The sequence below is a fragment of the Coturnix japonica genome, chromosome 34 (assembly GCF_054131305.1).
Source record: "Coturnix japonica strain WE chromosome 34, WE-NBRP24, whole genome shotgun sequence".
In the NCBI taxonomy this organism is placed as follows: domain Eukaryota; kingdom Metazoa; phylum Chordata; class Aves; order Galliformes; family Phasianidae; genus Coturnix; species Coturnix japonica.
Genome location: NC_140696.1, coordinates 1,468,497 through 1,483,802, shown reverse-complemented (window position 1 = coordinate 1,483,802; position 15,306 = coordinate 1,468,497). Strand labels below are relative to the sequence as shown.

The 15,306-nt window shown below is 45.2% G+C and overlaps 1 protein-coding gene across 7 annotated transcripts in view; it reads left to right on the top strand.

Annotated features, from left to right (window-relative positions):
* LOC107324267 (ALG9 alpha-1,2-mannosyltransferase) overlaps positions 1–15,306 on the top strand; it is a 29,627-nt gene that overhangs the window by 2,800 nt on the left and 11,521 nt on the right. For 4 of the 7 annotated variants that reach the window (XM_085525826.1, XM_085525825.1, XM_085525824.1 and 1 more), the window contains exon 5: positions 493–1,974. In XM_085525826.1, coding sequence (XP_085381952.1) covers positions 493–1,669 — 1,177 coding nt within the window. In that variant the 3' untranslated portion in view covers positions 1,670–1,974. Of the gene's footprint in view, positions 1–492; positions 1,975–2,863; positions 3,024–3,339; positions 3,479–3,739; positions 3,875–4,263; positions 4,335–4,944; positions 5,034–5,874; positions 6,011–6,107; positions 6,196–6,721; positions 6,828–10,044; positions 10,168–11,716; positions 11,872–13,108; positions 13,239–13,946; positions 14,095–14,417; positions 14,548–15,306 lie in introns of those variants that run through there. The other 3 variants (XM_015884148.3, XM_085525827.1, XR_014938191.1) reach the window with 3 other exon arrangements.

Sequence of the window (15,306 nt, the reverse complement as noted above, 5' to 3'; positions counted from 1 at the left end):
CTGAGCTACTGTATGCTTGCTCACACAGATAATGAAACCTTTTGATCTGTTTTACTGTACCTTGGAAGAAATGAGGAGCTGACTTTGTGTCTGCTGCTACTACAATCCTAAGGCTAGCTAGGGTAAAGACTACTCATCTCTTACATGCCCTGCTGTCTGCCTTGGAGACTGTGCAGGGGTAGGAAAAAGTGACTGGTTTCCATAGCTTGGTAATGCCATCGATGACTGGAAACTTGGTGATGCTGACAGTTAAGTTCCATTCCTTTCCACCAGCAAAAGCGCAGGTTATGTGAGGTTGCAGCCTAGAGATGTACCCAGCATCCTGACAGCATGTTAGTGGCTGCTGCACCCCATGTGAAAGGCTTGACTAGTTGCTGGAAGCAAGCTTAATGTCTGATATTACTTTGGGTAAATTGATGTGCTCAGATTCTGACAGGAGAGCATTGCAGGGAAGTCTGTCTGGTTTGTAATTTTCATTTTTGTTTTTCACAGGGGTTTCCTGGAGCGAAATTCAAATCATCCAGTACGGACAATAAAGGAGAAGCTGACTGCAGCGCTCAGCCAGGCCTTCCGACTGCAAAGCATCGACTACTGCCTTTCTCTGCTCCTCCAAGGTGACCTCAATGCCACTTGTCACTCAAACATGTTTTGGATCCCTCTGAGCCCAGAGGAGACTCCCAGTGCTGAAGAAATGGCCAGTGGGCGAGCAAACGCAGTTCTGTTTTCCCATGTTGATTTTCATGAGGACACAGGTAAGAATGTACAAGAGGGATGTCAAACTCCAAAACAGTGTTATCTTAGGCCTTCCCTTCTGCCTTATGGTCAGGCAATAATAAGAAGTACATCCTTTGTCCCGGGGACACTTTACGTTTTTTCTGGCCCAGTCTTCAGGAAGTGCCATGTCTCTCCTTCCTCTATGCCTGTTTTTCATGAAATGGTTCTTGTGTGTGCAGTTAACAGAGGTTCAGAGAACAGCTTCATACAGATGGTAGTGGACACAATTAAAACCAGCGTACATTCTCTTCACCAGACCATTTCTGATCATAAGCTGACCTTCAGTCTGCAGGAATCAACAAGCTTGGGAACAGCCGAGCTCAGTGACTTTGCCACTTTTGAATCTAAGCTTGGTGAAGTTCAGTTCTTCCTCTGCATGGAGGCAGATACTCGGGACTGCTCTGAGAAGGGTTCTTGTGTGGGTGCAGTAAGGACTGCTCCGTATGAGCCAGCAGGCAGTGATTTGGTTGTTGTCTCTGCTTCACTGAATCTGGACCTCGTGGCCATGCTCATCTGTGCCATAGATGACTGGCGCATGCTCTGGACATCAGACTCACGCTTCCTCCGTCAGTTCCCTGCAGGAGAGCTACGGATTTTCAGGAGCTTCTCTCTCTACCCACCTTCTTATGTGCATGATGTCAGCTTCTGGCTTCCTGACGAGAAACAATTTGACGATGTTGCTTTTCACACCATTGCCAGAGAAGTATCAGGTGAAGCAGTAGCATCCATCCAATTACTTGATAACTTCCAGCAGCCGGGGACTGGTCGAAACAGCCTGTGCTGCCGGCTCACCTTCCAGAGCTGCGACAGGGCGCTGGGCCACGGGGAGGTGGCAGCCATGCAGCTGCGCTTCAGGGAGGAGATCTCTCAGCGGCTGCGTGTGACCCTGCGGTAGGGCTGTATGGTGCTGGGCAGAGCTCTGCATGGCCCTACAGTAGGGCTGTATGGTGCTGGGCAGAGCTCTGTATGGCCCTACAGTAGGGCTGTATGGTGCTGGGCAGAGCTCTGCATGGCCCTACAGTAGGGCTGTGTGGTGCTGGGCAGAGCTCTGCATGGCCCTACAGTAGGGCTGTGTGGTGCTGCTGTCTGCAGAAAGTGGCTGCATCTCGCAGTACTGCGTGGTGTTGCAGTGCCTCCTACAAAGGTGGGGTTCAGCATCTGCATACATTGTAAATGGGGAAAATAAAAACTGGACACTGCCGTGCTGTGTGTGTGTGTGTAATGAAAGCTCGTTTCTTAAAGGAGAGCCTTTCTTTGATAGGGTGAGTTGATAAGTGACTGGAAAAAAGGGAAACATCACTCCCATTTTAAGAAAAGGAGAAAGGAAGATCTGGGGGAACTACAGGGCAGGGAGTCTTACATCTGTGTCTGGGAAAATCATGAAGTGGATCTTCCTGGAAGAGAGGTTAAGGCACATTGAGATGAGGGGGTGATCGAAGACAGCCAGCACAGCTTAACTAAGAGCAGAGTGTGCCTGACCCATCCCATGGCCTTCTGTGGTGGAGTGATGTCATCAATGGGCAAAGGGAGGGCAACTGTTGTCATCTACCTGGAGTTGTGCCTTTGACACAGTCCTGCACCACATCCTTATCTCCACATTGGAGATAAATAGATTTGAAAGCTGGACTATTCAGTGGATAAGGAATTGTTTGGATGGTCACAGCCAGAGGGCTGTTGTCAGTGGCTCCATGTCCAGGCGGAGGCCGGTGATGAGTGGTGTCCCCTGGGGTCCATCTTGGGACCGGTGCTGTTCAGCATCTCTGTCAGTGACAGATGATGGGATGGAGTGCACCCTCAGCAGTTTGCTGATGCCACCGAGCTGAGTGGTGCAGTGGACACAACAGCAGGAAGGGACACCATCCAGAGGGACCTGGACAGGCTCTGAAAGTGGGCACATGAGAACTGATGAGGGATGTGGAGCTGCTGGAGCGGGTCCAGAGGAAGGCATGAGGATGCTCAGAGCCCCGCCGTTCCCTCTCGCACTCTCCGGCCGTACCGGCGGAGCAGCCCCCGCCCCCGGCAGCCGAGGCGGGCGAAGCTCGGCCGTGCCCACACCCGTCATGGCGGCCGCGGCTTCAACGTCGCTCCCGTCGCGTCCTCTGGAGGAAGCGAAAGTGTGGGCGGCCGCCCGCAATCGGCATGGCGGCCAAAGGGGCCCGGCAGCGGCCGCGGGCAGGGGGAGGAGGGGGCGGTGTGGAGGCGGCCCGGCCGCGGCCGGAGGCGGCTGTTGCGGAGGAGGCCCGGGCAGAGTAGGTGTCGGTGTGAGCGGAGCGGGGCTGCGGGACGCGCCGTGTGCCCGGGGCGGGCGGGAGGCGGTGACGGGCTGCGGGTGGAGGTGGAGCGGCCGAGCCGGAGCCGACGGTCCGACGGGAGAAGGACGGAGCGGAAGACGGGGAATGTCCTGGGGGGGGGGGAGGTGTTCGGAAATGCTGCGGCTTCTGGAAGCCTTGTGTGCTAAAGGGACGTTCCGTGCGGGCCAACGTCAGCCTCTGCCCCGTGTCACATCGGCGGTTCTGCTCGTGTTACGGTGTCTTTGCAGTGTGTGTTTTGTGTTCTCTGCACCAGACCGTCCGGGAGCAAAGCAGGGCAAGTGTGGGCCCCTGAAGGATCCACGGCCTTCAAGTGTCTCATCTCGGCCAGGTTCTGCGCTGCGCTCCTCAGCAACATCTCTGACTGCGATGAGACCTTCAACTACTGGGAGCCGGTGGGTGGCAGCTGCTCCTGCAGCACTGCACAGCTTCACCGAACGGCTCAGGTTGGAGGGAACCTCAAAGCCCACCCAGTGCCATCCCCGGCCATGGGCAGGGCTGCCCCCACCAGCTCAGGCTGCCCAGGGCCCCATCCCACCTGGCCTTGAGTGCCTGCAGGGATGGGGCACCCACAGCTCTTGACACCCTTTTGTTAAGTTGTGTGTTCAAACTGTGGTGTGAGGCACTTTATAAACATATGTTAATTTCCATTTTAGACACACTACCTCATTTATGGGAAGGGGTTTCAGACATGGGAGTACTCTCCAGCCTATGCCATCCGCTCCTATGCGTACCTGTGGCTTCACGCCCTACCGGCCTTGTTCCACGCTAGAGTCCTGCAGACTAACAAGGTAAATCAGGTGCATCAGAATTGTTCTTGTGATGAATAAATGCATTTTTAGTTTGCAGTGCGCGGCTGCTTTATTGTCAGAATTAAGAAAGAAGTTAGTGTTTTTATGAACGCTATGTGTACGAATGCTGACCTCTCTGTAAGGATTTGCAAGGGTTTGTGAGGCAATTGGTGAATAACCAAGGAAGAGGGAGTGGTTGGTTGTAGGGAGGCTCTGCCAGGGTTTGGTTTGGTTGGGGAACTGTCCCAACATGGCAGGTGTTTCCTGGCCACTTTGAGTGTAGTTACTCAGTAGCCATGGGCTCTCCTGACTTCTGTGGGCTGCCTCTGTTCTCTCTGTCTTAGAAGCTTCATTGCAAACCTTGTTCTGACTCTGAGTATGTCTCCTAGGTTCTTATCTTCTATTTCCTACGATGCTTCCTGGCATTCCTGAGCTGTGTTTGTGAACTCTACTTTTATAAGTGAGTATTAGAATCTGTCTGTTATGAATAGTTTGGAGCAATGTGGGTAGCATACTGTTATTGCCAGAGGAAGTACCCCCTTTAAGCTGATGTATAAATATGCAAATTGGATTACTTCACAGTGAAACTTCAAAATACATATTTGCAGGGTAACTTAATGAAATACTGCTGAATGTACAGTTACCTTGTCTGGGCTGAGTTTTTACTTTTGCTTGCTGCCTCTTCGTTTGTGACTTTCAAACTATTGTGTTCCAATGTGTTTCTGTTGGTAACAGTATGGTTTAAACAGTGTGAGCAGGGTTTTTTTTGCACAACTCTGTGATCGGTGCATATCTTAGACTGATGATGATACAGTTTCTTCCTGAAACTTTCTGAGTGGAATTTACACTGGCAGAGGCCAAGTTTTGCACTTATTATAACTTAGGAAGGTCTTAAATACAAAGCCAGGGGCAGCCTTCAGAGTGCTTTTGGTGTCTGAGTAATGAGAATCACTCACCTTAAAGCTCTTGGGATGCTCTGTGTATTATTTGTGGCTTTGCATGCATTGACTACTATTATTTCATGTACTGGGATTATTTTCGTGATTTCAAATTCTCTTTTGCTTTCTTAGGGCTGTGTGCAAGAAGTTTGGACTGCATGTGAGTCGTCTGATGTTGGCTTTCTTAGTACTCAGCACAGGGATGTATTGTTCATCGGCAGGTGAGTTTATGTAGCAGTGATACCAGGAATGACCTTGTCTATAAAAAACGAAGACATTTTAAGAGAATTCGTATTGTTCTGTATGCAGTGGTCCAGGATATTTAAAGGGGGTATCTGTCTGCCTTCCTTGAACATGTTCTGATCCAAGGAGGGACTTTGTCTTTTTGTACTTTGGCACTGTCACCTGCCTTTGCATCCTGCCCACTGGCTGGCTGTATGCATTTGCCAAGCCAGCTACTGTAAGGCTGATTTAGCACCTGCTGTAAGTATTGAGTGAGGTGTGAAGACAGGCTTTGAGGAAAGGCTTGTTCTATTGTGTGTATGCAGAAACTGAAATGGAACTATAACAGCTTCTGAGTATTAGTATTTCCCTTTTGTCTTTTATTTTTCTGTGGTGAATGTGGAAATGATGCTGCAGGAGCAATGTAAGAAGTCCTCAGTATACTTGTGCTTTGCTCACTTTTCATGAGTCTATACCCAGTTGTTTTAGAGACTGCCCTGTCAGGTCACGTTTCCTGCTGCTGCTTGAGCAGATACTTTTCATTTTCTTTCTCAGTCTAGCAGAATGTAGAAGGTAAAGCAGGTGTTGCAGGTTGTGTTCCACTGCAGGCTTGGGTGCTGTCAGCAGGTAATCAACCACTGCTGGGTACCACTGAGGAGTATTTCTGGCCTTGGCAGAACTAGAATCCTCTCTGAAGTGTGAATTTGCAATATAGCATCCCACTTCCAGTGGAGCAAAGAAAGTGTTAGTGGCCTTATTTTGTATCACGTAGTTTTGCATTGTGAGAAACCTGTGCTAAGCCCTTTTATTTATTTGTTTGTTTGTTTGTTTGTATTGCAGCTTTCCTCCCAAGCAGTTTCTGCATGTATACCACAGTAATTGCCATGACTGGTTGGTATATGGACAAGACCTCTGTAGCAGTGCTAGGCGTAGCTGCTGGAGCACTAGTAGGCTGGCCCTTCAGTGCAGCTCTTGGGTAAGGAGATGGGAACCCAGGAACTTGGCATTTTGTCTGATGTTTCTTGCCTGTTTGAGAATGATATTCTCCAGTTGATGCTTGGTCTCTGTTTCAGGCTTCCTATTGCCTTTGACTTGTTAATACTGAAGCAGAGGTGGAAAAGCTTCTTAAACTGGTGTGTGGTGTCGTTGATCCTGTTTCTGGTAAGTCCCTGTAACAGTACAGAGATGGACTGATGGAGAAGGTTGCGGGGGAGAAGAGAAGGTTGTGGGGTGACCTCATTGCAGCCTTTCAACACCCAGGAGGGGAGTAAACTCTTTGAAAGGGCTGACAATAGCAGGACTAGGGGAAAAGGATCCAAGTTGAAGGAGGGAAGATTTAGGTTGGATGTCAGGGGGAAGTTCTTCACTAGGAGAGTGGTTAGGCCCTGGAACAGGCTGCCCAGGGAGGTTGTGGATGCCCCGACCTTGGAGGTGTTCAAGGCCAGGTTGGACGGGGCCATGGGCAACCTGATCTAGTAAAGGTGTATGTTTGGTGGCCCTGCCAGGCAGGGGGGTTGGAACTACACGATCCTTGAGGTCCCTTCTAACCCGGGTCATTCTGTGATTCTGTGACTGGATTTGGTTTACAATGGAAGGGTCAAGTTCAGTTAACAAAATTAGTCAGAGCAGTTGGGTGATCTAGCTGAGAGCTTCTGGCACCCTGCAAATAACAGATGCTTTCTTTCAGGTGCCCCTGGTAGTGGTGGACAGCTATCACTATGGGAAGCTGGTAGTTGCACCTCTCAACATTGTTTTATACAATGTCTTCACCTCCCACGGACCTGATCTCTATGGTGAGCTTAAGAAAAGATGTGGGAGGCGATGGTTTTCTTGCTGCTGTCGGGGGCAGTTATACACCAGGTTTTGATGTCTGATCTTTTTCTGATGCATTCAAAGACATACTGCAAGCTCTGAAGGGCTGCAGTTTTGGCTATTTTGCCACAGAATGTCTCCCTCAAGCTGGAATTTGACAAGGCACTGTCGAATATCTCAAGCTGCTTCTCTGTGCTGTGAATTAAGCAGCCTTTGTTCACTTTGAAGCCCTATCAGCCATCATGAGGTGTCTCAACAACACAGTGTCAAAGCAAAGTGCTGTTAATAGCACATTTGTCTGCATGTAACACAAGTGTAGTAAGCACCCACTTCTTGGCTATGATTTTTCCTTGCAGTCAAGCTGCAGAACCCTGGGAGGGTAGATAGCAGTGCAGAACCATAGTTCCTTCAGTTCATATCAGTTCCTTCTATGCTCTGGGGTTACCATAAAGGCATCTTTGAGACTCTGGAGAAGAAAGAAAGGGTAATAATTCCACCTGCTGGAATCGTGCTGCGTTTCAGCCAATCTGACTTACAGAAGCAGCACCTGAGCTTTTGGATGAATAAATTGAATTGTCCTGAAGATTGATGAGTTAGAGAGAGTCAGTGACAAGGAATGATAACCATGCTTCAGTTCCTCCTGCTGTCTTTCTAGGAGCTCTTTAAAGAAAAAACTTTCAAGATATTCCCCTATATGCTTTAAAGAGTTTATAGATACTCCCTCCTCTTTTTATTTTTTTCCATAAGCAATGCAAAAATTATCTGTGCTTTTCCTTTGTAAAGCTGGTGCTTTGCTTAAACTTATGGAGACAGAGCTAAAGGCAGTATTAATGTTTCATTTAGTACAGTTTTATGTTAGCAAAAACTGAGAATTGATGCAGAAGGCCGTTTCAGACAGCGTGTAGTTAGACATGGAAATTACTGCTCTGAGAAATAACTAAGCTGGTGACCTCAGTAGAATTCCTGAAGACCTTAGAAGTAACTGGTGAATGTCAAGGAGCATCAGAGTTGTCGTCAATGATATCTAATTAATAGGAAACTCATCTGCCTTTTAGGACTTTCCAGGTATTGGCCCTTTGGAATATTGAATGACCTAGGTTAGGTCTGAACCATGGCAGTACCATGGTGCTTACCTGGAAGCTGCTGCTGCATCGAGTAATTCACACTATGTACTTCTAGAGATGGAGAGATTACATTTCTAGCAGGGCTCCAGAGAGGCAAATAGAGACTTTGGGGTGCTCAGGGCAGAGGTTCTCTGCAGTTCTCTGCAGCATCTGTCATGTTTTTTGGAGGTACTGTAGGAAGGATTTGGCAGTGGTTGATAGTGAGGCTTTCTCCGGATGTGCCCTGCAGGCCATATTCAGTAGTTTATTTGAGGGGCTGTTTTGGGTCATGCTGAATGGTGACTTGTTCCTTGTCTTGGGACACAACGTGGCAGCAGCTGCTTTGCTGTGGTCCTTTGTCTCTGCAGGAAGGCTCTGAAGTCTGTTGCTGTGAATTTTCTGTAATGAGAACTTCAGGCCCTGCCTTTGGGTTTTGGAATAGGCCCGTGCCAGACATTTTCAATGCTGGTGCATGAGTTCTTTCCAGGAGCCTCCATGGACCAGTCTGTTCTGAAGTGTTTTATTAGTAGTGACATTTGTATGTCATCCTCAGACTAGTAAAAGATTCTGCTAGAAACTGCTCTTCAGTGCAGTGTGGCCAGGACAGCGTGAGTTTGGAACTTCAGAACACTTTGTTGCAAGGGAAGATGAAAGGCTGGCCAGTACCTTATGGGTTTGCAGCTGGGATTTCCCAGCTTTGGTGTGATGGGAATAATTAACCTATATCATCTTCAGCATAAGCACTGCAGTATTTTTTTGGTTTGCATAAAAGCTTGAATCCTAGAGAAAAGGCTGTGTGTGGTTTTTTTGTTTGTTTTTTCTTTAGCAATGTTCTCCTGGACTAATGTCTCATATTCAGACTCTCACATGATGAGGATTGTACTGCTGTGGGACTGGAAAGAATTATGAGGCACGTGGAGGGAGAGAGAAGATGAGCTAATTATTCACTCCCTTCATGATCTCTGCTTCCCTAAACCTGAGCTTGTAAATGCTGTTTGCTTTCAGTGCTAACAGCTGCATGTTTTGTATATCTCAGTTGCTTGGAATTTGATGTGGTAACTCCAGCTGCATGTTTCTGATGTTAATGGAGCATCTTCTAATCATGTTAATAGTAGGAGCTGCAGAGGATTGTGTTTTTTCTTGCTGCTTTTCAGTTGTCTGATTAATTGCAACATCTACCCTTCTCTAAGTGTCTGTAAGTGCAGGAAATTGCTGTGGCATGTGACTCTTGTCACAATTTAAACACAATTTTTAAACACCGTCCTGCCACTCACTGACTGGTTGAGATCATCACACTGCAAAAGTGGCAAGTGTGTGGAGAGGACCCGGCACTCCTTATTGTTCAGAATTTTAAGCATCATGAATTGAGAGACCAATTAGGTGGTAGTTTCTGTCAGTCCTTCAAAGCTTGCAACTAATACCAAAGTGCAAAGTATTAGGAGGCTTGCTCCTCTTAAAAAGTACCTTTAAACACCAACTGAAGCAGGGAAACCTAAAAAGATTTTGCTGCTGAGGAGGTAGCAGAGCTAGCATCTGGATGAACTTCAGTGACAGTCTTTGTTGTTGGGGGTAAGTGTGAATGTGAACTCTTAGTCTGTTTTCTTTTCCTGCTGACACGTTGTATATACACATCATCACTCCAGGGTGGTAATTGTCTCCTATTATCATTGTGTGGTTTTGTGTTGCATCTTTTGCTTCTCTACAATTAGAATGAGTTTTGAGTAGAATTTCCAAATTTCACAAGTTTCAACCTCCTTTCTTGCTTTGGAGGCTTTCTTGGAGCAGGGGTGAATTCTGTGTTGCAGAATCTGTTTGTTACTGGGCAAGTCTGACTGTTAAAGTGGCTTTTGATACATGAGCAGCACATGTGATGTTGATAAGTGGAAAAAAAGAGAATAGTATTTTATGACAAAGAAAACAATTATATTTTGTACACACCTTTTCCATTCTTTGCTTTCAGTATGCCTGCAGTGCAGAGTACTGCTGTCTGCTGCTGGATATGTTCCTTGTGTCAGGCAAGAAGGAATGAAGTTGCTATGTCATCCAGATCTCATGCATCCTTGTGCTTAGAAACTTTCCCTTTCTCTTCTTTCAGGTACAGAACCCTGGTCCTTCTATTTCATCAATGGCTTTCTGAATTTCAATGTGGCATTTATTCTGGGACTGCTTGTGCTACCACTTACTTGTCTCATGGAGAGTCTGCTTCAGAAATTTCATGGTGAGTGCAGGACAGATATGAGAGCCAAGAAAAGACAGATCACAGCCTTACTAGTAAAGGGAGAATTTGCCAAAGAGCAGCTTTCCTTTATTGGAAGTGAAACCAGGATCAGAGAAAGTCTCTGGAATGAAAGCAAAGTTCCTAGACATCATTACTTGGTTCAGTATTGACCCCACAATAGAATTTGTGTAGAAAGTTGAGGCAGTGAGATGTATCTGCTTTTGTGGTGTCTACAAAAGGGCAGGAATATGTTTTTCCTGTTTAAGGATAACTCCTGTCTTTTCTGTCTTCACCTCAAGAATAATAACACTGTGTTGTCAGTGCTAAATTCTTCATATCTGAAATAGGCTTAACAAGAGCCCTGGCAGACAGTCTTGCTACTGTCTGCACTGGGAAGTATTCCTGCAGGCATGGGTATACCAATGGTAGAGAAAGGAGGAAGTGGAACGTCCCTTCCTTCATACTGGGCTTTCTCTTAAGTAAAATAACATCAGTTGAAATGTATATTGTCTGGCAAATGACTATGTAAGAAAAGATGTGTTGAAAGCTTGAATTTTCCCTTGCTGTTTTCCAGAGGAGGGCTCACTAAGTGTCAGCTGAGGCCTCCAGTTTCATCAGCCCATTTGGGGTTCTGCTGTCTGAATTTTTATTTATTTATTCATTTATTACCGAATACAAGAAACAGTAATATCATAATCCTTGCTGATAATGTATGTTAGTGGCTATTTGCAGATATGTGTCCTTTGGACGTGGCTGACAGACTGTCAGAAACAAGTAGGTGCTCAGCAGGAGATCCTGTAAGTGCAAGATTTCCTGCTGTTCGTTTGGTGTTCTTGCTTTTAACAGCAGGAGCCACTCTGCTGAGTGCTGTGTTCTTATTGTCTGTGACACACTATTAACTTAATTGTTTCTCTCTGCTGCTGGCAGTGGCAAAGAGGCAGAAAAGGACTGAAAATTGTTAGGTATTATGGGGTGCCTCCTCAGTGTGACTAAAATTCAGGGTAACTTTTGTTATTTTTGAATCAGTTGTTTCTTGCGTTGAGCAGAAGGTACCTAAGGGACCTCTTGTGCTGTTATTTTTGTAATGACGCTACAAGGGTTGTAGAAACACCAGAGCCCAAACAGACTTTTAAAAGAAAAGTATAGATCCAGAGGAGGCTTACTCTGATCTTTGCATGCATAGCATAATGCACGGCAGGAACTGCGGAGTTTCTGCCTACCTTCTTCGACATGTCAGTTCTTGGTGGATTTTGTCACTTACGTGAATCCAATAACCTATTCACTTATCTCTGCATTTGTCTTCAAGAGTTTGTTGACAGTGTTATGTGAAGCAATGACAGCTGTCTGAGCAGAATTCTGTGCTGACTGGACGTATTACCTAAATTTTAGCTGTTCAGAACACAGCGTGTTTGTCTGAAGGCTGTGAGTTGGTTTTGAAGAATGGGCTTTTGAATATAGGATGTGATAATGCACTCAGTGGGTGTGTGCAAGAGGAAGAGTAGTGTAGGCATGTGATGTTGCTACTCTGCTGAGTGCCTGTTTCTTTCAGTTCAGAATCTGGGCCGTCCCTACTGGCTGACACTAGCTCCTATGTACATCTGGATCGTCATATTTTTTAGCCAGCCCCACAAAGAGGAGAGGTTTCTTTTTCCCATCTATCCTCTCATATGTCTCTGCAGTGCTGTAGCTCTGTCTGCTCTTCAGGTAAGTTTCTGGAATATGGGTTTTATTGTTTCGTTATGAGCTGATAGCTTTAGGGAGTTAAGTGCTACCTCTGTTTTTTAACACTGTTTCTGAAAGTTTGGGAATGTTCGTAGAGTATGTGTGACACAATCTATAATGATTACATAGTTCAGGACTGTCCCATGCATAACTTTTGGTCACTTTTGATCTGCTAACTAATTTTCATTTTTGGACCATGTTTCATAGATAGGTCTTGAGACTCTGGAAGCAAAATGCATTAATACTGAACTGTGTGATGCTGATTTTACAACATAAACTGTAGTCTCCCAGTATAATTTGACTGAGAGTACGTCAAAATCTGTTAGCACTCTGTAAATTATGGTTACAACAGCAAAGATATTTAGGATTTCCCTCTCTGGATATCATACTGAATGCTCTTATCTAGTAATTTTAGCCTCCAATGCAGAATTCATAATAGTCTGGAATATTAAAATCCCCATCCAGAGTTATGTTAAGTGATAAACAGTTGAAATTATTTTCTCAACTGATTATTTCATGATGACTTTGAGTTGTTCTGTTTTCCTGGGGGAATTGCTGGTGAGGAGCACTTCTGATGTTCTGGTGCTGACATAACATCCAAGAGATGTCACAGTGATTAGTAACTTCCTTATAGTAGTCTCACTGATTTGAAAAAGTAATCTTGTTTAGGCGTAAGGAAGTTGTTTTGGGCATTTGAAGAACCAAAAACTATGTTGGGTAAAAAGCAGCTGTGATGTTTGATAAAGAATCCTAAACTGATCAGCCTTCCCAAAGGTCCATATTATTCATCTCTCTTCTGTGAAAGAGGAGCAGGATTGCAGTTACTCATTCCTGTTAGAACCCATTGCAGCTGTTCTGCCTCATTCTGTTTGGGCTCCTGCCCTGAGCTTCCCTCACCCCCACAGCTTGCTGCTCTTCTGGCTCTTGATTTCTCCTCACTTATTGCTGCTTTGCACTGCTAGGCTGCCTTGCAGCCTGACTAGAGGCCTTCCTAGCGGAAACAACTGAAAAATCTATAAATACCCTAGAGTTAAGAAACCTGACTGAACCATGGAAGTTTCTTCATATTTCTTAAGTGTTAGAATGAAAAATGCTGACACGGACCAAAGACTGGGTGAGAGATGTAGGCTGTGCTTTTAGGTCTGTTGGAAAAACCATTTTGATAAAATTGCTCAAACTCTGAAATGTTTATATGCTCTTTTTTTCTTCCTTTCCTCAGAAGTGTTACCACTTCATATTCCAGCGCTATCGCCTGGAGCACTACACAGTCTCTTCCAACTGGTTGGCACTGAGCACTGTCTTTCTCTTTGGCCTTTTATCATTGTCACGCTCTATTGCCTTATTCAGAGGTTAGTATTTTACCATTGTTCTGGGCTTTCATGGGTATTAGTCTTGGCAAGTCACAAGGCCAGCCAAAGTCAGGCTGGCCAAACTAGAGAGCACAATAAGGAATCTGAAAGCTTGGATGTTGTTGAAGAGAGAAAAATGGTGTCCTCATTCCTGTGTACATGCACATGTGTGGTGTGTATCTATGTGTGTGTCACTAGAGTTGTACCAGTTAAAATTTTTCTGACTTTCACCTTCAGCCAGTACTATATGTATGTACTATACAGTACAGTGTGCACCCAGGCTACTATTTAGGTAGAAATTAGAAACTTGCAGACATTGAAATAATATTTTCCCATGAAAAACACGTCATTAGGTTCATTTGTCCTTGATGGAGATGAATTAAGGACTGTACCTAAGTGTTTTCCTGATTCACAGCTGTGTAGCATGTTTCCACCTCATTGAAGTTAGGCAGCATCAGTACTTTTTGCTTGATACTAGACACTGACAGTCAGGACAGGAGAATGTGAGGAAAAGTTTTTTAGTATAAGCACCCTTTATAGGATAGGGAATGTTGGATTCCAGTTACTTCTTAGTACATACAAATTATTATATTCAGTAAGTAACCAGTTTAAAAATATAACTGAGTATTTACTTGTAGTGTTTTAAAAGAAGTCGTGCAAATATTGTCTATTTATTTAGCTTTATTTACAAACTTCTGTCTCCCATAGGCTACCATGGGCCTCTGGACCTGTACCCAGAATTTCACAGGATTGCTACGGACCCAAGTATTCACACTGTACCGGAGGGGAGGCCAGTTAATGTCTGTGTGGGGAAGGAATGGCACAGATTCCCAAGTAGCTTTCTGCTGCCAGACAAGTGAGTTGTGTAATGTGAAAATTATGATTTGGTGTTGATCCAGAAGGAGGGTCATTTCACACAAGAAGTATTTTGGGAGTAACCTTCAAAATCTTGCATCTCTGTTGACAGCAGCACATCCAAAACAAAACATTTAGAAGTTTGGTGTTAACAGATTATTGGTCACAACTCAGTGACAGTTTTTATAGTGTGTTTGCTCATCTAGAAAAGCTGTCTGTCCTTGGGAATGAAATTCCCTTTGTTAATGCTTCTGTTTGATTCTGTACAAAATGTTACTGCCTCCTGCAGTTTCCTGCTGGGATATCTGACACTGTTCTCTGCAGTTGGCAGCTCCAGTTCATCATGTCAGAATTCAGGGGCCAATTACCCAAACCATTTGCCAAGGGACCAATGGCCACGCGGATCATTCCCACAGACATGAACGACCAAAACAAGGAAGAGCCATCTCGATATGTGAGGATTACATTCTTGTTTTACATTCCTCACCTTACTGTGCCATCCATATTAATGCAGTGCCTAGAATGTGGTTGGGTTTCTCCATTTTGTGTTCTATGGGCAGTACAGTTACAAACAAAAAATGGGCTCTCTGCTGCACTTAGAAATTCTTGATTGATGATGCAAGTCTGGTATCTGTTTGCACTTCTGTATGGGAAATTGGTAATCACAGCCTGAGCCTCTGATTAATCAGCTGAGGCAAGTTTCAGGTCAGCTGTGGAAGCACAGGTGAGGGTAATTCAGCTGTGCTCCTGGAAGGGGTGGAGCCTGGCTCCATCTCCTCCAGACCTCATTTAAGGGCTGACCACTGCTGAAGCAGCATCTCTTTGAGATTGCTCCTTGGTGGAGTTTGCCTCAGCATTTTCCAGCAGGCTGAAGGCCTCTATTGGGTGAGTCTTTTTTTTAAATAACCTTTTGAATGCTTATCACCACCTCTCTTGTACTGTCTTTGTGTTATTGTCACTATACATCACTGTACAACTTCATCTTCTTATTTTCCATTTAAAGAGGTTGGAAAAAAAAAAAGGTAATTCCTAGTTATTGCAGTTTCGAGTTCACTACAATGTTACTGTGATAACAAAAAAGTGAATTGGTTTGAAATTCCCAATAGAAGATATTTGGAGATGGGAATTTTCCCTTCTACTTTCTTTAAGAATATGAGTATACTTGATGTATTTGCAACAGAGGAAGAGGACCATAATTTGGGAATCAGTGAAA